The sequence below is a fragment of the Pezoporus wallicus genome, unplaced genomic scaffold (assembly GCF_028554395.1).
Source record: "Pezoporus wallicus isolate ANWC-B61680 ecotype Strahan unplaced genomic scaffold, APGP_CSIRO_Pwel_v1 contig_13643, whole genome shotgun sequence".
NCBI classification, from domain to species: Eukaryota; Metazoa; Chordata; class Aves; order Psittaciformes; family Psittacidae; genus Pezoporus; species Pezoporus wallicus.
Genome location: NW_026638179.1, coordinates 90004 through 111809, shown reverse-complemented (window position 1 = coordinate 111809; position 21806 = coordinate 90004). Strand labels below are relative to the sequence as shown.

The window sequence follows — 21806 nt, the reverse complement described above, 5'->3', positions numbered from 1 at the left end:
GAGGGGGAAATGCTCATTTGTTCAGCAGGAGGAGAGCTCTGGTAGCACGCCAGTCTGTGCTCCACTACCCCCAAAAAGCATCAGCTGTTGAAAGATCATTGACAGGTTTCTGTAAGGTCACTGCATACTACATCATTGCACAGCCATCCTGCAGACAGGCACTGAAACTATTCAGACTGTCGATGAATCGCTGAAAAGGGGGTGTCCTCTAACAGGATCTTTAGGTTGCACAGAGATCAGTGCAGCCACGGCCTGGCCAGCAAAGCCAGACAAGCCATTCTCGGAGGTTTTTTCATTTTCTTGGAAAAGACGTTATTTGAACATTTTGCAGCTTCCATTTATTTCCCCAGCCCTGTGTTTTTTCCCCTTGATTTTGTCTCTAACGGCAAAAAGACCCAACCAGACTGCAGCTTTGTTTGGCACCAAACTTTCCTCCTGAGATGATCGCACAAGAAGTCTTTTATCACTTGGGCGGCTCAGAGCCAGAGCTGCTTGTGGTGGAAGTCGCCGGGACTGTAACCCCGGGGGCTGTCGTGGGATGAGAGTCGAGCTCGGGCTGTCAGCAAGGCGAGTTGCAGCAGTCGCAGCCCCTGCCAGGGCACGTCAGTACTTCTGAGCCTGCTTCCCCCAGTGCGGCTCTCATTAAGGAAAAGGCAAAAAATCCACATCTAGATTGAATTAGGGCTTTTAGAAAAAAATTAAGTGTTGTTTAAAATATAAATCCTGTCCAGAGTTATGGTCTAGTTCCTTAGGAAATCACTATAAATTGAACCTCCCCTGCTCCCTACTGCCTAATAACAACATGTCACACCTTGGTTTTCTCACAGACCTTCTGTGTCACTTGTGCTGTGTTAGTTTCAGCACTGTCACCTCTGCTTTATGCCCAGGTTCATGTCAAGGAAGGAGGGCCCTGCTGAACTACAGGACTGATGCTCTCTTCAGGCCCCCAGAGATGCTGGCTGCTGCCACTCATGGCTTCTTCCCCTCATCGTTTCACAACACTGGGCAACAGTACCTTGAGGAGGGGACTGTGACACTGAGCCCAAGAAATGCTGTCAGTCACATTTCCCAGAGGGTAAGGAAGATTCCAGCCATTTTCTTTTATTCTCAACCATGTTTTGCTGAAAAAACAATTTTAAAGATGGAAAGAAAAAACCACAGTATTGTGTAAGCAAGATAGAAAACAGCTTTCTGCGGGTTCCCAGGTATTTATGTGCCATTCTCCCTGTAATGTTATTACCAACAACATTGCCTGTGGCTGGCTGACTATTAAGTACGGATGGTTTTGCAACAGCTGTGTGCACAGTACCTTCCTTTGCCAGCAATGCCTTTTCCCTGGCTGTCCCCATGGCTCAGTTTATTTGTATGCAAGGCAACTGCAAGGTTATCGAGGCTTTCCATCAGCTGTACAAACTCGAAGCAGAATCAGCTGCGTGTGTGTGTGTTTCTGAGAAATAGAGGGTTTGGGTAGCTTCTGTGAGAGATATGGTCTTTCTTAGGTGTCTATCTAGAGGAATTACTGCCTATGCTTATACTACAAGCTGTGGAGCATCTATAAGAACGAAAAAGCATATTTTCCTGTTTGTGTTTGAGCCTCCCCATAGAAGGGTTCTAAAGCAGAAGTATCTTTAACTACAGGAAAAAAATGACAAAAACATCCTCATATTCATCAAAATTTTCTTAGATATTTTTCAGGGTATCACTGAGATTTGGCAGGCACCTCCCCCTTCTTCCCCTGCCTGCCCCAGATACTTCCATTTTTGGCTACAAAATCTCAAAGTTTGGGCTTTTTTTGACCAACAATGTCAGCCAAAACCCGGGCTCTTTTCTCTAATTTTTCCACGCAATTTTTAAACTATCTTCTGGCAAAACAGAAATATTGTTTTGATGGAAAATTTTCAACCAGCTCTGCTCATTAGATTCTGCCAACAATCAGACAGGCAAAACAGTGCATCTTCCAAGAGAGGAGACTGTCCGAAGGGCCGAACCCAAGGCAGGGATGACTAACGCTTCTCTCCCCAGCTCTGTGCCCCAGCCAACACTGTGCTCTTTTGCTGGCCTCAGCCCCTAATGAGAGCCATCTTTCTAGAGAAGTTTCCAACCTAAATCTCTCTTGGCAAGTCAGCTCAGTAATTCAGGTACTTTGCCAGGTTAAAGGAAGACGTGGATGGCATCTTCTTACCAGAGGAGCCATGTTGTGCATCTCTTATCTGTGTTGACTAGTATTTGGACCTCTCCAGGCAAATACTAGTTGGCAGGGAAGGGTGGGGAGATGGGGTTAGTCCAGCTCCCTTGCGAAGCAAACTTCAGTGTGCTGTTGTTTAACAGATACGTTTAGATACGCCAGCAACTGAGCCATGCACAGCCATCAGCAATGTCCAACCCTAGGGGTTGGAACTAGATGATCTTAAGGTCGTTTCCAACCCTAACTGTTCTGTGATTCTGTGATAACCCTGAGGATCCCCAGGGACAAGATCCTAAAGTGGCTGATGGGCTGAAATGACACCAGGCACATCACAGCCATGTGTCTATTATCTATGTCCATGAGGAAGTGTTTTTCACACTGAATCTGGAGTCTGCATTCAAGAGGAACCAAGCTCCTCTTGTTTCCTGTGTTCCTGTGATGGACTGAGAGACAAAAAGGGAAGATATTCTTGCAGAGCAGGGCAGAAGCCAAATTTCAGCCTTTGGCTTCTACAGCCAAAGCAGCATCTGCCCATTGGCTACATGGGCAGCCTCCTCAGGTGACAGCCATCCCTCAGCAGTCCCTAATACTTGCAAAGTGCTCTGAAATCTTTCAGTGAAAGACCTTTAGGATGTGCACAAGTTTGCAGCCCTTCTCTGACCATTGCTGATTTTGGAGGGTTAAGTTAGGAACAGGAAATACAGTGACTGAAGAAAAGCCATTAATATTAAATTCTACCCTTTGCCAGATAGTCCTGTGTTATCTTTGCTCTTTCATGAAATATTTTCCAGTTTTCCTTGCAGGGCATTCTTCAGAGGGGTAGCAACTGAGGAGCTGTAACTTGGCACATCTCCACCTGCTTTTCTGTAGCAGTGCACATTTGTGCTCTGGGATTTGAAGAATTTCCTTTGCCTCTAGAATTGATATGCAAACAGTCAGCTGTACAGACATCAATCTGTCCAGTAGACATGCTGTGTGACCTAAGAAATAATACAGGTGGTCAGCACCATGCTGGTGACTCCTGAATTTCTGGAGCAAGCAGACTCGTTTTACTACATCTAGAAGACGGGAGGTCCTGTATACACCCTCCAGGAATGTAATCTGCTGTGCTTGACTGATCACAAAACACCCACCAAGATTTCACTAACAAAATTCTTGACTTTTGCCAAAGAAAGCAAAGATTTGCAGGAAATTAGAGCCATGTCCTTGCCACCTCACAAATAGCTTGGAGATCTCAAGATGCTCATCTCAGCAGAGAGATGCTTGTGCCAGAGCAAACTGAGAGCCCTGTGTGGTCAGCTCGCAGCTCTTCCAGCATCCTTTTCTTCACCTCCTCCAACAGACATCAACTCTGTTGTGACAAAAGCAGAAATGAGCCAACTTAGGCTTCTCCTGCCTGTTTGCTGTAAGTCACACCTACGTACAGGTTCTGATATGTCAGCAGATACAGAATGAGGGATGTTGACTGGGAGAGGTGAGTGTTGTAAGCCAACTCATACCACTTCTCTCACTGGTGATTTCATCACAGCCAAAAGCTGTGTGCTTGAGCTGCTGTGAACCCTCTGGGCAGTTAAAGCCTAAGGGAGAAATTTCAGAGAGAAGGAAATGGGGCTCCAGAGAGCCCCATAACCCTTAAGCAAGTGGTTCTCTAGTGCAGTCACCATTTCTGTTAAAAAGAAATCTTTCATTTCCCATTGGTACTTCTCAGGTTGCAAGGAGAACAGTTCTCCTGAAGGTCCTAGCTGCAGAAACAGCCTTGGAAGGGAAGTTGCTCTCATGGCTACAACAAAGGAATGGGAAGCACGAGATCTGGCATGAAGTCCTGCTCCCACTGAAGCCAGTGGGATGTTTGCCATTGGCTTCGGGAGAAGCCAAGATTTCAGTCTGCAGCCAGATTTGGTGGTGTGTTGAGCTATGCTGAGAGCAGAACCAGAAAGGGTTCTTGGTTTTCTGATAAAGCTGTTACTGCCTCAGCTCCTCTGATGCAGATAGCTGGTTTCTCACCTCACATTGCCCCCTGCTTGCTTTCATGTTTTCAGGTCTTAGGCCAGAAACTTCTTGAGGAAGACACTGACTGCATGGTTCATGCCTGTATTGCCCCACGACTGGAGCTCCTGGATATATCTCCACCAGCAAAGTCATCCCCTCCATCGTGCATTGACAGTGCAAGATTATGGCATAAAGCAATTGCCCAGTTTTGTGATAAATGGCTAAAATGCAGTAAAACATATGGGATTTGCTCCAGGTAAATAACTGCCTTTTCCTTCAGGCAGCAGCTTGAATCAGCACTAGAATTAACTCTGAGTGGGTCAAGAGAGTCTGAATTGAAGAGATTGTAAAGGTGGTCCAGGGATGGGCTTCCCTGCTTCACACCTTCACACCAACATGAACTTGGTAATCTTGATATTATAAGCACCCCTTTTTCTCATCTCCTCACTTTCAATTTAAGCAGAAGCCAAATTGTGTTAGTGATGATTTGCGATCTCTATACTCATGAGCCTGACAGAAAACCTCTCCCAAATTATTATTATTCCCCCTGCTAACAAGCCAACTCAAAGGCTGCCATGCTGCTATAGTGACATAAGTGTTAAATACTGCATTATCTAATGCTCCATGATGATTGCACATGCTTGTGTGCCAGCTCTTGCAACCCATACAACATTCACACTTGGGCAGGATTAATGTCCTCCTCTGAAAAGCAGGTGAAGGAAGCAATATCAAAGTGGATTGAGGCTATTCTGCTCTACCAAGCAGCCCCATTTCCCCCTATACCAGTCCCGTTGGTTTTATTTGACTGGACACATGGTAGAGCTTCTGTATGCCAAGGAAAAGAAACATTGCAAATAATTCTCTCTTTATATTTCTCCCTGGTCAGGACGTCTTTCTATTCCTTGTGTGGGTTTGGTCTCTACTGCCCCTTTCTGGGAACATCTGTAAATGCACCACATCTGTTAAAGCATGAAGGTTTATCTCCTGGACCAAGAAGCTGCCCTGGCTTTCCTCACCTCTGAAGGTGCCACATGTTTGACAGCATCTTCTCCTGGCTAGCCATGGCTTGTGTCCTGCAGCCATCTGGGACTTGATCTCATTTCCACAACGAGCAGCTGGTGGGAGCAGCTTTCTGGTAAGTGGAAACCATTGTGCTATATATTTTCCCCACAAGCAAGGAGCTTGTAAATGTAGATGCTTGAAATCAAGGTAATGTTGATCATATAGAGAGCCATAGCTAACAGTTTTACTAAGATTTTCTCCAGTAAGTGGAAGCAAAGCTACCAAGAAGTTCAGCAGTGGTGCAGGAGCGCACCCCAGTGTTACCTCTTTAGGCACTAAGATTTTTACAGGCAAAAATACTCTTTCTTCTAGTAATACATAGGGAAGAATGGGGAGAAAAGCAACAAAAGAAACCAAACCATGTAGTATTCTCTCCTGATTGCTTATCTTAGCTCTGCAGCACCATTTCCCATCTATCTTTCACACCATTCCGAGTTTGTTCCCTTTAAGTATCTTACCACTACTCCTTTTCAGCTTAGTGACAGCCTCTGAGCAAACTCTGGTTTTCTGGTTCAGTGACTGGCACAGTGTTTGCCTGAACACTAAACTATCAACTTTGTTGATCTCCTAATTTTTTGCTAATATGATTCCAACAAGTTTTAATGTTTCCTACAGGAAACGCAATCAAACAAAATGAATCAGAATAAACAGATTTAGTGCTCATTCTTTCATAACAACATGCTGGTATCTTTTTTCTTTCTCCATTAGGAAATTCAATCCATCTACTTTTGCTCATGTCAGTTCACTATAGCTGCTATCCACAGGCTGTGGGTTCCACATAACCATGAGATGAGGGGACAGTGCTTTACTGTGCAGGACCTCAGTATTTGTGTGGTTTGAATTTTAAGGAATGGGGTTGGGGGGTTACCTGATCCACAGCTGCCTGGTTCTTTGTGGTATTCATTCTGTTGCTGGTAAAGTCCCACCTGGGAGCACTCTGTACCTTTCATCTGCTCATTTGTCACTCTAACTCTTCTAATCCTTCCTTTTCCCCCTTTCTTTTTTCTCTTGTACTTGCTCTGATTTTAGCACTCCAGGAGGCAGCACAGGGCCCTGGCACAGCTTCCCTGGAGTTCTGGCAGGTTTAAATGCCAAGCATCATGGCCAGCATGCTCCCATGCACCCACAAACCACATTAAGAGTCTTCTCATGAGCATGACCCCAGAGCTGACTTCTCATGGAGGAGACCACGGTGAAACTCCCTTCTTGCACTGAGGCCTTGGACCGACAAAGTCTTCCCCATAAGGTTTGTGTCTACATGGTGAGACTAAACTGTGGACCCATGAGCCTGTCCCCCACCTCCACAGCTCCCTGGCTGCCAGCCCACCACCTCTGTAGGCACGCAAAGGTTGAGGCTTCCACAGCCTGGAGGGTCAAGCCTTTAATTTTTGTCCAATCTGTTGGATACTTAGAGAGACAGCTGGGAATATTGTAAAACAGCTTCTGGCAGCAAAGAGTCCCAGCGAAGGATTGCATAGACTCCTGGTAATTATTCTCAGCCTGTCCATCTAAGGCCTGCCTGGGAAGGGAGCTGCAGCCTTAACCAGCAGGGACACAGCCCACATAGTAAAAGCCATTGTTCTGCTCTTTCTTTTCCGGACAAGAAGCTGATTTGGCTATTTGTGTGTTGTGTGGTACCTGGTGATCATGCTGCTAGTGTTTGTGTCACTTTGCCACTGTTCCCACTTTGCAGTTGCAGCTTTTCTAAGTCTTTATTGACAGCCAGACACATCTTTCATTGCTTAATGCATGTTCACCCCAGAAGCTGGGGTCTGGGTTGTGCTGGCATACTGTGTGGCCTTGGGTGGATCAGTTCATTTGCCTGTAGCCCTGTGTGATAGCCAAGGTACCACTGTAGCATCGTTTGGCTGTGGCTTTATAAAGCACTTTCTGTTCCTTGTAAGAACGAGGTAAGTGCAAACCTGTCTTGTTACTCTGTAGTTAAAAGTTGTCTGAGATTATGGTTTGAAATGAGTAGAAAACAACAGCCAACAGAGCAGCTCCTATGTCCTTAGCAGTGGTCAGTTACTGGCTTCTGGCATTTTCAGAGACTGCTTCACAGTCCAGTTACTGAAATGGCAGAGCCAGCTTGGGGCTGGGACCCTTCTGTTGGGCTGTGCACAGGACACAGGAGTTCTGTCATGGCAAATGCTAAGGCCATGCTTAGCCTTAGTTTTTGCTGTAACAATTATAAGTGCTAAAATGTCAGTTTTCCCAATTTTCCTCTGCACAACTTGTTTTAAAGGGAATGAATGCAGATCCTGCTATAGCTCAGTATATTTCTAGCCAACCCAAATGACTCCCCACTGTCTTTTCATCTACATGAGACTCTTAATGCCCTAAGTCTTTGCATGTGCTGGCACACAGCCCAATTGAAGCATGAGCTCCAACAGACGTTTTACATTTAAAACTGTTCTTTTGGCTTCAGAAATTCACAGATTGAAGCTGAGAGATGCAGTTCAGCTGTTTACTTGCAGATCTGCAGCAGCCCTGCTGTGCTATTGCACTCGCCTCCTCCACCAGCACTTGTGTTAACAGCACTTCCCAATTAAAGTAGCAGCCTCGGTTACACAAAATGCTTTTCTTATCTGGGCAGATATGTGATTTTTATTTTAACTGCTCACGGAGCACGGGGCTGTTTTGTTTCCCTTCTCTTATTATAATTAATCCACCATCATTTCCAGTGTCTGGGCTGACTTTTGCTGGATTTTTGCATTTCTTGCCATTTCCAGCATCGACTTGGGCTGATACCACTCAGCTGCCACATTACTCACATGATAGGGAGCACTGATGTGAGCAGTCAGGCAAATATCAGGTGTACAAGCAACTCCTGAAGTTGTGCTCACCCAGAGCAGGACAGCAGACATCCTGTTCCAGAAATAGCTCTCCCAGAAAATTCCAGAGCCTTGCTATTGAAATTATGGCCATTTCCCTGACTAAAATGTTCTGAAAACTTGGCTTTTAAGACCTTCACAGCCAAGATCAAGGCTTTTTCCTACTACCTGAACATTCAGAGTCTCCAAGAGAATAACTGGTATCAGATAAACCCCACATCTTTCTTCATGGTGCAGTCAGAGAAGAGTATCTGTTTTATTCATTTCAGCTCTCTGAAAGGGACATGCTGGGCTCCATCCTGCCTGTAGTGCAACAAGCTCAGCAAGGCTTGTCCAGTGGGGTGCACTGAGATCTGAACTGAGCCTGGGATTTTCACCTCAGCCATATTTGCCATTGCAGACAGTGCTGTAACTGTCTGTTGGTTGAATGTGCATTGTAACATGAGCACAGAACTGCTTGGGCTTGGAGCTGCAGGAAATAGAGAAGCACCAGATGCAATGACAAAAGCACCAGTTTCAGTGCTGACATCCTGTCCCATGAGGCCACAAAGCCCGTCTGTCCTACGAAATGCTTTTCTCATGATTTGATCAGCTGTAGCTGTCACTCTGGGCTTTTGCCCAGCACAGCTACCCTCAAATCTTAGAGCACCTCCATTCTGCAAGACTCTTCCAAGGATGCTGCAAGCCCAGGCGCCCAGAATGAGAAGGAACCAAAGCCTGCTGCTGCCCCCATGTGTTACTTACTCATTATTGTTGCCACGCACGACTAGACTTGGGAACCCTACTGGCAAGTGTGAAGGAGAGCCAGGCTAAGCACAGCACAGCCTCTCAACTACTGATGTCATAGATCTTGCTTTGGAAGACTCATGTGTTCTTTCCATGAGCTCTGGGCTTTTGCTGGGGTATTTTATATTCAAAAAGTTGTAAAGTCAAACTGTGCATGTTTGGAAGTGAGAAGAATTGGAGACAGCAAGGAGTACACAGCACAAAGGTGTCATCGTCCTGCTCTCAAAGGATGCATGTGTAACACTCAGACACTGCCATGCAGTGCTGAACAATATCAGCTATCAGCACAGCACGTCCAGGCTTGTTGGCCCAGACCACGGGGAGCACAGAGTGAGAGACAGCTCTTGGCAGGCTGAGCTCACATGATAAGGTCATTGGAAAGACAAGTGATGCTTTCATCAACCTGCCTTTCCCCAGTATCAGCACCAGCCTGAGCAAGGACTCACTTTGTGCTCCTGTAATATCCTGTGCTCCACACTGTGCCAAGGAGAAACCTTCCTCACAAATACATTGAAGCTGCACTTTTCTAACCAGTGTGTCAGCCTCCAGCTTCCATCTTTCTTGGCCCTGTCAGGTTCCAGATTTGAACCATTTAATGACACCTCTTGGGAGATTCCCCCCGGATCAGTGGCACCTCTCAAACAGAGGGGAGAGCAAGCTATAGTTTCTGTCTGTTTATCTGCAGCTTCCCAGCAGTTATAATTTACATTTTGGACATCAGTTAGGGATCTCATGGTTCTGTCCCTCTCTGTTGAGCAGTACTGTGTTGGGGCTGCACATGCTAATTCTGTAGAACATCAGTCCCAGAAGGAGCCTGAAGGTGACAGGTTGGTAGCAGGAACCAAAGTCTTCATGGCCCAAATGGAGCCAGTCTATGGCTTAGGGGAGTCATGCAGACCAATGCTTCTGACCACCACTAACACAGCTCCTTGGAAGGGTAGGGTTGGCTGTTTGCCATCCTTTCACTGCTAACCTTTTTTGCCCTGGTACCATTAACAGATGGGCTGAGGAGCAATGCCTCAGCTAAACACTGTCCACAGACTGCCCTGGACACTGCCTAGAGCTCTCTGAGAACATCTGAAGGGAACAACATGCGCTGGCAGGGGTTATGTGCACTGGCAATTGGGGATTGCAAACACATGCTTCAGCTATGCAAGAAATCTCTGACTTGTTCTGAATGCGATTCTGCCTGAGTTTCTTCCCAGGAACATTCCTGTTCTTCACAGTTTACCAGTTGCAGGAAAGGAGAAAGGGGGAGGAGGGATTTTAAGAGTAAGGGAGAGGAAAGGGAACAAATCTTATAGCGCTTGCCCTAGCCAAATTCCTCCAGAAGGACAGGGTGTGGAGTATAGACTCCAGAATTTGGCATGATCCCAAGAAAATACGAACTGCAAAATTAAAACCACTTTTAATTAGTCATTTGTTTTTACATAAGGAATAAGTCTCTGTTTTTCTGAAGTAATTCAGTGTCTGCTATCACATAAACCAGGCAGCCCCTGCCAAATGGTGCTGCATGATAGAAGGCAAGCACAGAACTAGGTCTCTGAGAACACACTTTATCTCCTCCAGGAGACAGCAGTGCTGTTCAGATCCGCATTCTGGCTCCTGAGATAAAAAGTCTCATCCCTAAGAGTGAGAAAGTTGCAGACGCATTCCTCATAGGTGGGAGTAATTTGGTGTCTGAGCTGGAGATGAATGAATAAGCTGGTTTTCTATTATATGAATACACACACTGTGGCCATTTGGAGGGGTGGTCTGGGTGTCACATTGCTTCTGGGCGTACCTTTGAACAGGAGGCGTAGGCTGTATCCAGGTTGGGTCTCTCCTGAGCCAGGGATGTCCCTGCAGCTGAGGTGTGAAGCTGGCTGTCAGCAGCACACACACAGGGTTTGTGTTCTTTCCAGTTGCGACCACCTAAACTGTCAGTTTGTTCTAAGAGTGTTAAGTGTCAGCCCAAGACCCTCCCAGAGCACTCAACAACCAGAGCAGTGCTCCTGTGTGGAGTTGCCCAGGGCTAAATTTGGAACCTGCTGAGGTAGACAAGTGCTTCCAACAGGAGAAACCAGTGAAAGAGGAAAGTTGTAACCCAATGCTACCTGCAGACATGCACTCAGAGTAACCTCCATAGCTCAATTAACTATATTAAGTACATACCTGTAATTAATTTAATTTAACTGAGGTTTTCTTCCCTGCATTGTGTGCCTACTGTACCAACCTCTTAAACTTCTTGCTGTGTATATAATTCAACCAAATGTACATACAGTACCCATGTAGCTTAGTCACTCCAGACACCAGGGAGAGTATTATTTTGCTGTATTTGGCTCATACTTCTGCCTTCACACAGGGGGTAACTTCACTGGAATTGGTCATGCTCCATTAGCCCAAACCCAGAGCAAAGCCCGGCAGTTATAAATTACTTGCAATAGAGGCATTGTAATTTCTGTAACACCATGTCCTGCTGAACATGGATGTGGTTTCCCAGTCTCCCACTAGGAAACAGAGAATTAAAGATAGAAAGGAAACTCATCTTCCCTTTCTTTGTTATAATTCAGCAATATCAAAGATATCAACAGATTGCTGTTGCCTCGCGGTGCTGTGTAGGAGCCTTGCCCTGTATATGCTACACTAAACAGGAATAATTGGTTGATATTAAGAAGCAGAGGCTAAAGAAGTATTTCTTTAACTTTGCTGTACATGGTGTCAGGACAGTGGTTCTCTACTTGTGAGGGTCCCCTCCTTCCCCTTTTATTGCCTTCACATTCTGCATTTTTATTGTTAATAGCCCATGTGGTGAAGGAAATGGGTGAACAATTTCACTCTGACTGGCTTTTATTAATCCCAAATTATGGATCAAGTCGCAGTTAATGATGGCCCTGGTGATTTATGAATTGCAATTTCTACTCCTACGAGTCCTGGACAGTTGGAAGCTGTCAGGTGCCAGCCTGAGCAGCTGTTGCCTGAGCATCAGTTAGCACCGAGGAGCAGCGTGTGCATGGATGTGTGAAATGGCCCATCTCTAGGCAGAGTTAATTGCATACCAGTGCAAGAGAGACTGGAGCTGCTTTCTGCAGGTTGCACACTGTGTTATTAGTTTCCCAAGGGTGGAAAGCAGACTAACGCTGAGCGATTTGAAATCCAAGTGAGAGATTTTATTGCAGAGGTTAGAAGGCTGCTGAAAGAGAAGCAAAGAAACACACAAGGAATATGTGCCTGACACATCAACACTTCTGAAGTGAGCCTGAGAAAAGAGGGACAAAACCAAACTGATGAAGAGAACAGCAGCTCCGGAGCTGAGCAAGAGCTTATGGGTATCACAAGGACAAAAGAGGAGAGCCCTGTTCTAGAGGAGAGCCCTGTTCTTCGCTCTCTTTGGAGAGGAAACACTGAAGTTTTGATTCGTTATCACTGAGTGATTAACTCTGATATTCCCTTGGGAAGGAGCTTGCATGGATGTGAATGCTGGCTGGTGCCCAGCATCATTGCTACTTTGGATTAAGTGAAAATGCACAGGCTTTCTCAGTTCTGTTGCCCTCTGCATTGACACAGGTCAGGGAAAGGAGGATTTCTTCCTGAACTTCCGTTGACGTATGACCCTTATGTTGGTTGAATGTGTATGATGACCAAACCATTCAGCTCTCAGACAGACTTCCCCTGTCTGAGGCTTTGCAGCTCTCACAGTCTGTCTGTTTACAGAAGTATTCCAATTATTTGGACTGATGACATCATCCTTGCAATTAGCCCAGAGCCAACACCAGTACACCTACAAAATGGTTATTCCTGCTGGGAGAAAACCACCCTCTCACAAGGATTCTGGAAGGATCTGGAAGGTGAAGCAATTTCCCATCTATATTTCCTGGTGTCCTTCCATGAGATCTGGAGTAATTCTTCCTGGAATTAGAAAAGTACTAAGCAGTAAATGACAGTTCAGGCCGAGGAAGCCAAACCAGACTTAGCTCTGTCAGCAAAGGCGGGTTGTTTGCCCCACATTTCCAGATCTCCTCAGCAGTTGCATTTTCCAGGTTTGAGCAGGTTACCCAGGTTACTCAGTAAGTACTCCCCGAGTAACCTGTATTTGTTTGAGAAAGCGTGATTATTGCTTGTAACTTTTGAACCTCAGCAGTCACACAGAGATTACAAGTGCCTTAGGAAAGGCATTTTGGCACATCTCGTCTTGTCCCACACACTTGCAGAGCCCTCTCCGGCACACTAAATCCATTGTCTGTTGGGTCACAAAAGTACGTAAGCTGGCTGAGCCCCAGGATCATCCACTCTTGAGACAAGCTGGGCCAGGGATGGAGGGAAGGAAATCCTAACAATGGCTCTGAGATGGGGCTCTCCTATCTTGCCTTCCCTGCGTCCAGCACCTGCACTGCACAAGGCAACTCCACTCAGCTTAAATTTAACTCCGAAGTAGGTTTGTCCATCTCCTTGAGGGCACAGTGTTCAGCAGCCCCTCACTTCCGTGCAAAGCCCCATGGCTGCCCCCCACAATGCATCTTCATGGTGGCCCTTGGAGCAAGCAGGGCCTGGGTAACTCCTGCAAACAGTTACAAGGAAATGCTTCTCCTCCTCTCCCCCCCAGCCCAGGGAAGCCTTGTTAGAGGTCTCCCCTGAGCCCTCAGAGGGCTCCGCAGGCACTGACCACACACCAGCGCTGGGACAGCACGACTGGAAGGCGATGGTGTCCACATGCCCTCACCAGCCCTGCGGAGTCCAAGCCCAGGACTGACCAATCTGACATCATTAGGCCTCGTCTACTGCAGATGGGCTCCAGGTGTGTGTGATCAATGCACTGACGATGTAACCAGAGCAGTCTGGGTTGGGAAGGACCTTGAGATCACCCAGTTCCAAGCCCCGGCCATGGGCAGGGACAGATGACTGAAATGCTGTAAGTGTACGTACGGCCGGGATGATGTATATTACAGTGACATACATTGTATACATGCTGTACATGACATACGTCGGGCTGTACAGGTGTACACCGTGCCCCCGCTGCTCCTCGCGCGCAAGCCGGGGCGGGGGTTGCGGTCCCTTTAAACGGGCCCCCCCTTTCCGCCGACACGTTCCAGCGCTGACCTCTCAACCAACCTCGCTGCTCAGCCCTTCCCCGACTCCCATTGGTCAGGTGGCGCTGAAGGTCCCGCCTTCCGGAGCTGCTAGCCAATGGGAGGAGCGCTAAGCGAGAGTCTGGGTTAGGTTGGTGCGTGTGGCCGATGGCCGGCGAGCCGCGGGTCAGTGCGGGGGGCTCGGGACGGGGCTCGCTGTGGGCGACGGGGCTTTGGCTGCGGTGGGGGGCGAGGGGAAGGGGTAGGGTCCGGGTGCGAGTCCGAGTCCGCTCGCCGAGGAACGGGGGCCGGGCCCTCCGGCGCTGAGGGGATCGGGGCCCGCCTTGAGGCGCTGAGGGGAGCGGGACCCCTCTGAGGCGCTGAGGGGAGCAGCGGGACCCCTCTGAGGCGATCAGCGGGGCCCTCACGCTGGGCTGGGCCGGGCCCAGCTCCGGGCGGCCGCCGCCGCCTCGCTGTGCCCTGTGGAGGCGGCGGGCTCCCGGGGTGGGGATGCCCCTCAGGGGGTCATGGTTTGCCGCGTGTGTCGGTGCGGGGCAGCAGCCGGGGGTGCGGGGATGGGGCGGGCAGAGCCGGGCTGTTGGCCCGCCCGGGGGAGAAGGGAGAAGTGCGTGGGGAGAGCAGGCTCTGAGGAGGGCGCTCGGCTCACAGCTCCTCAACAGGCAGAGGTCCCGCCGCGGGTCGTTAGCTCAGAGCTGTGACCCTGCCTGCAGGCTGCGGGGCCGTGGTCGGTGCTGGGGAAGGCCATAACGTGGTAGTGGTTTCACTATGGGAATGCCTGATGAGGACAGTGGGAACGTTAAGGTCAGTGGAGTGCTGCGGGAATGTGAGGCGGTGTTACCCGTGTCTGACCCACCAACAGACTGCGGAGCTGAGGGTTGAAGGGAAAAAAAGCAGGTTCCTAATGAGTCGCTGCTGTAGGCCCAGCGGTAATTAAACACAGTGCTCGGGCAGGTGCTTGTCTTTATGCAATAAAGCAACCTTGTCATACAGGTTCAAATTAAGTGTAGCTTGAGCTGTCCTTATGTCAAACAAACCAACCAAATCCCACAACAGTGCGCTTCCATGACATTAAAATGTGCATTCTTGACGTGTGAGGAACCAGGGATTTCTGGAAAAGGCGACATGAAGGATGATTTTGGTCAGTTTTTAGTGTGCATTGGTGGGAGATCTGATGTGGTTCCATGGATTTTTTTTTACCCTAGTTAAGGACACTTGGCTCAAGTGACTCCTGCTTTTTAATAAAGTTATAGAAAGTGGTATTTAAGATGTGGAGCATCTACGTGAAGGTTTGTCCACGGGTAGATCAAAAAAGGGTTGAAAATAACGTACTTATTATTGAAGAAATATTGCTGTTAGAATGGCTTCTTTTGGATTTTGCCCTGAGAAGATGGGGTGGAAGGAAGGCTTTGTGTGTGTGCTTTATATCCATTCTCCATGCTAAGAAATAAACACTGGTATGAAGGAAACTCATCATGTGTGATTCCTGTTCCAGGTGCTGGTGTAAAAGATGAGGCTGAATGAGAGCCGGACAAGATCCTTCCAGGCTCCTGTCACCATCCATAACTACCCGGGCAGGCAGGTCTATGTGTTTCCCAATGGCCGCTCTGATTCGGAGGAGTCATCAGAGGAGGAACTCAACGTCATGGAGTTACGACCAAGGGGCAAGGAGCAGCAGCGATGCAGCACCTCTCGGGACAGAGTTGGAGACGTGGTACTTCTGGAACGGGAGATTATGGAGGGTGATAACCTAAACAAGCTGGCCCTGCAGTATGGCTGTAAAGTAAGAGCTATCTCTGTTTGTTTGGGTTTAATTGCTTTACAGGTATTTTACATGTAGCTTAGCTTCCAGAATTACAGGAAGGCGTGTTGTTGTCTAGTGGTTTTTACACTGCAAAGTGTTTGCCCTGTGGCTTTCATGAATGGTCAATATCTGTGTAAAACTGAGCTGAAGAAAGGCAAAACCCAAAAGAGTTCTTCACCTAGCAGCCTAGGGAGATACTGTCGACCTCACACCCTGCGTGACCTGCTTTCCTGTTCAATTTGAGTGACTAAGTGCAGTGTAGCAGTCATGGTTTGTCGTTTGTTATTTAAGTGAGGGCAAACAGTAGGAAGCTGAGTGCAGAAATAAGGGTCAGAGCCCTGCTCTCCAGCAAACAGTTTTAGAAACTGAGCAGCACAAAGAAACACCACCGTGGTGGCATCTGGTTTGGGGGTGTTTTTGTTTATTTTTTGTAAGTAATGAGCTTAACATATTGCAAGGGAGGCCTGTGTCTAACAGGGGTGGACTTGGCAAAGGAGAGATGCCAAAGTTCAGGTCACAGATCCTGGGTGCTGTCAGGGCATGCGGGTTTTGATTGATTGCTGTTGTACCCAGAAGCATGTGCAGTGCAGCAGCTGCAGGCAGAGGGGAGCGCCTCTGCATGGGGTTGCAACAAAACTACAAAACACATTTCTTTGTCCCAAAGCAGAGCGCTTTATAGGAAAACTGTTGAAAAGTTTAATTACCTGATCTGGACATTAAAAGTGCCCTCTTGTTCAGCAGTTAAAGCTGTATTTTTAGAGCCTCCTTTATCTGCAAGCCAGACTGTGATTAAAAAGTTCCATGATGCAAACAATTGGAAAGGGACCTGAATAGGGATAATGATACGGCACTGGCTCAACTGCTGCAACACTACTGCAGACTGTCTTGCTTGACACAACAGCTGTGTGGTGCAGCTGAAGCAAGAGGGCTTACAGGGATTGCGACAATTCCTCCCCTCCCATTCCCTTAGAAACAAAAACAAAACAGAAAAGAAGCCCTTCTAGGTTCTGCTGACAAGCCTGATGTGAGTGGAGAAGCAAGCCTGGTAGGACTTGAATAGGCCTTGATTGGCTTCAGGAGGGCCTGAGAGCTCAGAGCTGCAGCAGTTGACTTTGTAGTTGTGACTGCTTATCTCTGAGCAGTAGCCATTGTGTTGTTACTGCCACTGGTGCAGGATCACAGCAGGTCAGTGAACTCGAAGGGGGATGATTCAGAACAACTTCTGATTTATGGCATAAAAATTTCCCCTGTTCCGTAACTCAGGAGGACTCAGTCCCATCCCTGTCCCTCTACCCCCTTCCTGGCCTCCAGGAGCCTTTCAGCCCTGGCATGCACAGGTGGATCTGTTCAGTCCTGATGAAGGCTGCTGGGCTCATCAGGTGGGGAAGGTGAAGCTAATGGGGAGTGACCAGATCATAAGTGTTCTGCTGCCATGGGGGAAAAACTGCCCTACTACCTCCTCCCTTCTAGAAAAGGCCGTGGTGACCTGTTCCAGGTAAACTGAGGGGGTACAGAAATCCTTATTATTGGGGATTGGTGTATTTGGCCCTGATGAGTTTTCATGTTTTACTTCCACAATTAGCAGCTCCTGAAAGGTTACTTGGGACATCAGTGAGGAAGAGCTATAACTGCTAATACGTGTGATTGTGTTTAAAAATCCAGGATGAGCTTCTCCTTGAAATCACTGAGAACTTGCCATTGGTTTCAGAATTGTCAGGGCCTCCTTGGGGTTGGGGTGTTAAGATGGTGCCACAGATAGCTTTGTGTGTGCTACAGATCACTTGGCAGAGATGCAAAGCACTTTAGAATTCTCATTTTTACTCTTGACCATTTATAGCCCTGCCTGGCTTTTGGCATTGTTCTGAGCTGGGACAAGAGGAGCTGGCTGCAGCCAAAAAGCAAGTACAGAAAATAAGCCTAAATGGCGAGTGCTCTTGCATGCCTCCCCTCAGCTTTGTTTGTTGTTTCTGCACAAGTGCTGCTCCTCTTTCTGTTACCAGAGCCTTAGCACAACATGGCAGTGTTTGACTGCAGACCCTGCAGGAGATATTTACTGTCCCAATAATGTTTTCATTGGAACTAAACCAGCAATTGAAGCACCACCTTAGTTAGGAGGCTTTGGGTGAGATTGTTATTTCATAACTAAATAATGTTACAGGGTTTAAGTCCAGATGTTATGCTGGAGCAAGCTGTGAAGGGTCTGAATAGGCAGCCTCGGGGGCACCGGATTAGGACCTAGATTAAATTTCCCATTTTCAGATTCCTCAAGCTTTGCAGAGTCAATGTGAGACTCGGGCGTTCATCTCATCTCTCACTTTCAGCAGTCTTGCTCTCTCTGGCTGTGACATGGCAGACTTGACACCTTCCAGGGATTGCTGGTGATGAGCTTGGTGTGTGGTTCCCTGATAACCCATATGAGCTGGAGGGGAGTTCCACGGGGAGCAGCAGCTCTGCAGGCAGAGAGGCTGCAGCTCCTCTCTCCTGTGGTTGGTGCTCAGCCTCCAACCTGTGGGGCCACCCTGCAGGGGAGAGGGGAAAAGGGGGGCTGCCTTCCTCTTGGCACCTCCTGCATCTTTGCCCTCAACTGTGATGATTTTGGTGCTGGTGGCAGTCACACATTTGCTTAGGAAGTAAAGCACTTTCTTGGTTTTAGTTCCCCAGTTTCACTGGTAGCCTCAGACTTGTGAGGGTGCAGAGCATGCGGTTCATACATCATTTACTACACTTGTAACAGAACAGATCCAACTTTATCCAGACATGCAGACTGTGTCTTTTCTGTGGTACATCAGAAGTGGTTCAGCCCCTTTGTGTCACCTTTCTCTTTGCTTTGAGGTCTTGCTCTTTGGTTTGCATCCTATGTTTTACCCTCAAGGTTCTTTCATATCTCCACGGCTGCTTTGGAGAGCTCCTTCCACACATTAACGCCCCTTTCATTTTCTTTGACAGAGGATTTAGGGCAGTTGAGAAGTTCATGTACTTACCAGGTGGTTGTGAGTGGACACTGTATTAAGCTGTTCTCTCTTTATGTAACATTAAACAAAGAAGCATGGGTTTGTCTTTTCCTTGATACCAGCTGCCCTTGTGACTTAAGCTGTACTTATGGTTTGGTCTTTCTTGCTCTTACTGCTGTTTGCATCATGAGCTGGGTGGGAATACCAGTCAGAGCTGGGAACTACACACACTCTAGAGATGATCACAGATACATGGAGATTATTGCTTTACGTGTACCTTCAGTGGGAGCTTTTACCAGCGGTGGAGAAATGAGCCATGTGAGCTGCTAGTGTGCAGGAAAGGGACAGTGCCTGGGGACATGAGCAGAGGATGCTTGTGTTTGTGGCAGGGGTGCTCGACAGCTCTCTTCCAAGTGGTGATCTAGCAATCAGACCTTGGTGTGTTCTGGAGACAGGGCTCTGTTCACTCCGAAATCACTTTCTGAGCAGGGGGAGGGTTTTGCCTGCGTGTACTGATGTTGTCCTCACCTTAAGCAGGCATTGTTTAAGGTATGAAAACTGAGGATCTGTTATGAAGACTCTTCTTGCCTTAACCTGGATTAGAAAGCGAGAGAACAGTAAAGAAAGCTAAATGAAGGAAAACCATTAAGTATTAAGCAGCGTACAACCCATGAGAGATAGAAAAGCATGACAGGAGGTTAAAAGACTGGTTGATGACATGGGCCAGTCTCTGTCCTGCAGGACCTGGAACATCCCCAGAGCAGCTGGGATATCTGCAGAGCACAAAGCCACTTGCAACCAGGGCTTGCTTTTATTTCTGACAGCTGCTTGCACACTTCCTGTTTCAGTCTGGGATGTCCTACATCAACATCCATGTCCTTCAGTCTGGGATGTCCTACATTAGCATCCATGTCCTTCAGTCTGGGATGGCCTACATTAACATCCGTGTCCTTTTTGGGTTCTGTAGGTTGCAGATATCAAACGTGTCAACAACTTCATCCGGGAGCAGGACTTGTATGCTCTGAAGTCCATCAAGATCCCTGTGAAGAGCCATGGGCTGCTAACGGAGAGCGGCGGAGACCTGAGGCCAGTCCCGAGCGTGCCCACACAGCCCGGCCTGACACTTGTGGACTTAGGGGAGCCTGATGGGGGTGTGAGCAGCAGTGCTGAGAGCAGACACCTCAGCGACTACTTCAAGGGGATTGACAAGAGCATTCAGGACGCTGTGCAGGCCGAGGTCCAGCTGAACACCGAGTACTGCCCGGAGGCACTGGAGCGGCCGCTGCCTGAAGCAGGGAAGCAGGAGACCAACAATGGAGCGGACTGTGGGATCCAGTGGTGGAATGCAGTTTTTATTATGCTCCTGATAGGAATTGTCCTGCCGGTATTTTATATCATCTATTTTAAAACACAAGGCCTGGTGGCCCATACCTCCAACACAACACTAACCTCAAACGTTTCAGCAGATGGATTGGAAGGGAAATTACCACAGAGCTCAGTTGTAGATAAAAAATCCTAAAGGGGAGAGGCAGCTGCCTGCAGCCTCTCCCCCGGCGCTGCAGCACGAGTGCAGAGACAGACTTGAGCACAGTGAGGGGTAACAACACAGATGATTTCTATTTTTGTTAAGTAGCTGGTGTTGTGAGCCTGAACTTGACTGAAGTGCAGCAATGTGCTGCTTATGGAACAATCAGGATGCTTTGTTGCTTGTAAGGATCATCAGGCAGCTGGCTTAGCATCCATGAGCTCTATCAAGGGAAAAGTATTTTGTAGCAATCATCTACTCATAGTGGTTGCTTCAGGTATTTCCTAATGCCTTGTCCAAGCAGCGACTCCTTTGCTGCTGGATAGAGTTCAGTATTAATGCTGTCGGAATGTTGGGGGTTGTTTGCATTTTACGAAACCCCCCTTATTGCCTCAAGTATTAATGGGGATTCAACTCTTCCTCTGAACCGTCAGTTTTAGCTCTTGCAGCCCATGGTAGCTTTGGTGTACTTGACTCTAAACCGTTGTCCTCCAGTGCATTACTCGAGGTGTGCAGTGGCACAAGGCTGCCACCAGCACCTCACCTTTCCATGCCTTTGAGGCCACCTCTGCCCATCGGTAAACTCCTTCAGAGGCATTTCTTGCAGTCCAGTGACTCAGCCAGAGCCAACACACCTGCAGGACTGCAGATAGCCAAAGAGTAGAGGAGGAAGAGAAGCAGCGTTAGGCCTGGGGTATGTATGTAGTACACACTTCTCAAAGGCTCGTTGTTTTGGGTGAGGGGGCTGTGTTTAGCCAGTATTATATTTTTAATAATAATAATAATAATCTATAATGGTGCATCTCTAACAAGCAAACACCTGGTGTCAGTGCTGGGTTTGAGTTTCCTTGGTTGTGTTAGGGAGTGTCACGAGTTGCGTTTGATTTGCAAGGTCCAGGACTGCAGCCTTGCATTGCCTTCGTGGCAGGAAGTAGTGCAAATCCTTTACAGGCTGTGGACTGTGGAGCTGCTGTGTGATAAAGGTTTGTGTGAGCTGCTGACATTGGTGTTCACAGGCTTTGGAATTCATGGGAGTGCCCACTGAAGCTGCAGATGTTCGTGGGGTCCCAAGGCATTGGCAGCCCCAAGGTCAGTAAACACTACATGGCAGAGAGCAAGAAAGGAGCCTTTGGGGAGCTTTGCCTCAGAAATTGAATTCAGCAAATTCAGGGCCCATGACTGCAGGTAAACGCTGTCCTAGAACAGACTCGAAGGTGCTTTGCAGCACGGTGTGTGACACCTGCCCGGGGTGAGGCGAGGGCTCAGCAGGGCTCCAGCCCCTCTTTGGGCTGCTCTGCAGAGAAGTGCAGGATCCTTCCCAGTGCCCAGGCTGTGCGGTGCAGAGCTGAGCCTCGCTGGGCTGGGGCGAGGGCAGGGCCCAAGGAAGCACCTGCAGGAGCGTGGGATGGGAGTGAGGCAAGAAGCACGGTGTGCTGTTACAGTGAAAACCTGTGTTTCCTGCAGCCCTCCATACAGGTGCTCAGGAAACCCTGCGGGAACCTGATTTTGTAATGGAGGATTCCAAAGTACCTTATACTGAACTTGTATTTTTCTTCTGTGAAGGAGCTGTATCTGTTTGAGGGGGGAACTGGGATGTTTTCAAATAA

At 48.0% G+C, this 21806-nt stretch overlaps 1 protein-coding gene across 2 annotated transcripts; it reads left to right on the top strand.

Annotated features, from left to right (window-relative positions):
- Positions 1 to 14068: 14068 nt before the first annotated feature.
- LYSMD4 (LysM domain containing 4) lies at positions 14069 to 21272 on the top strand. 2 transcript variants are annotated; one of them, XM_057409748.1, is made up of 3 exons: positions 14069 to 14087; positions 15415 to 15702; positions 19642 to 21272. In XM_057409748.1, the coding sequence occupies exons 2-3, from the start codon at positions 15430 to 15432 to the stop codon at positions 20191 to 20193; spliced, it is 825 nt and encodes a 274-aa protein (XP_057265731.1). In that variant the 5' UTR covers positions 14069 to 14087; positions 15415 to 15429; the 3' UTR covers positions 20194 to 21272. The 2 variants fall into 2 exon arrangements, with proteins under 2 accessions (XP_057265731.1, XP_057265730.1); XM_057409747.1 differs by lacking the exon at positions 14069 to 14087 and having other exon boundaries at positions 15208 to 15702; positions 19642 to 21271.
- The last annotated feature ends 534 nt before the right edge of the window (positions 21273 to 21806 follow it).

Coding starts and splice junctions, on each gene's coding strand:
- LYSMD4 (XM_057409748.1), top strand. CDS start 15,430: ATGAGGCTGAATGAGAGCCGGACAAGATCCTTCCAGGCTCCTGTCACC. Junction 15,703..19,641: donor CCCTGCAGTATGGCTGTAAA/GTAAGAGCTATC, acceptor TGGGTTCTGTAG/GTTGCAGATATCAAACGTGT.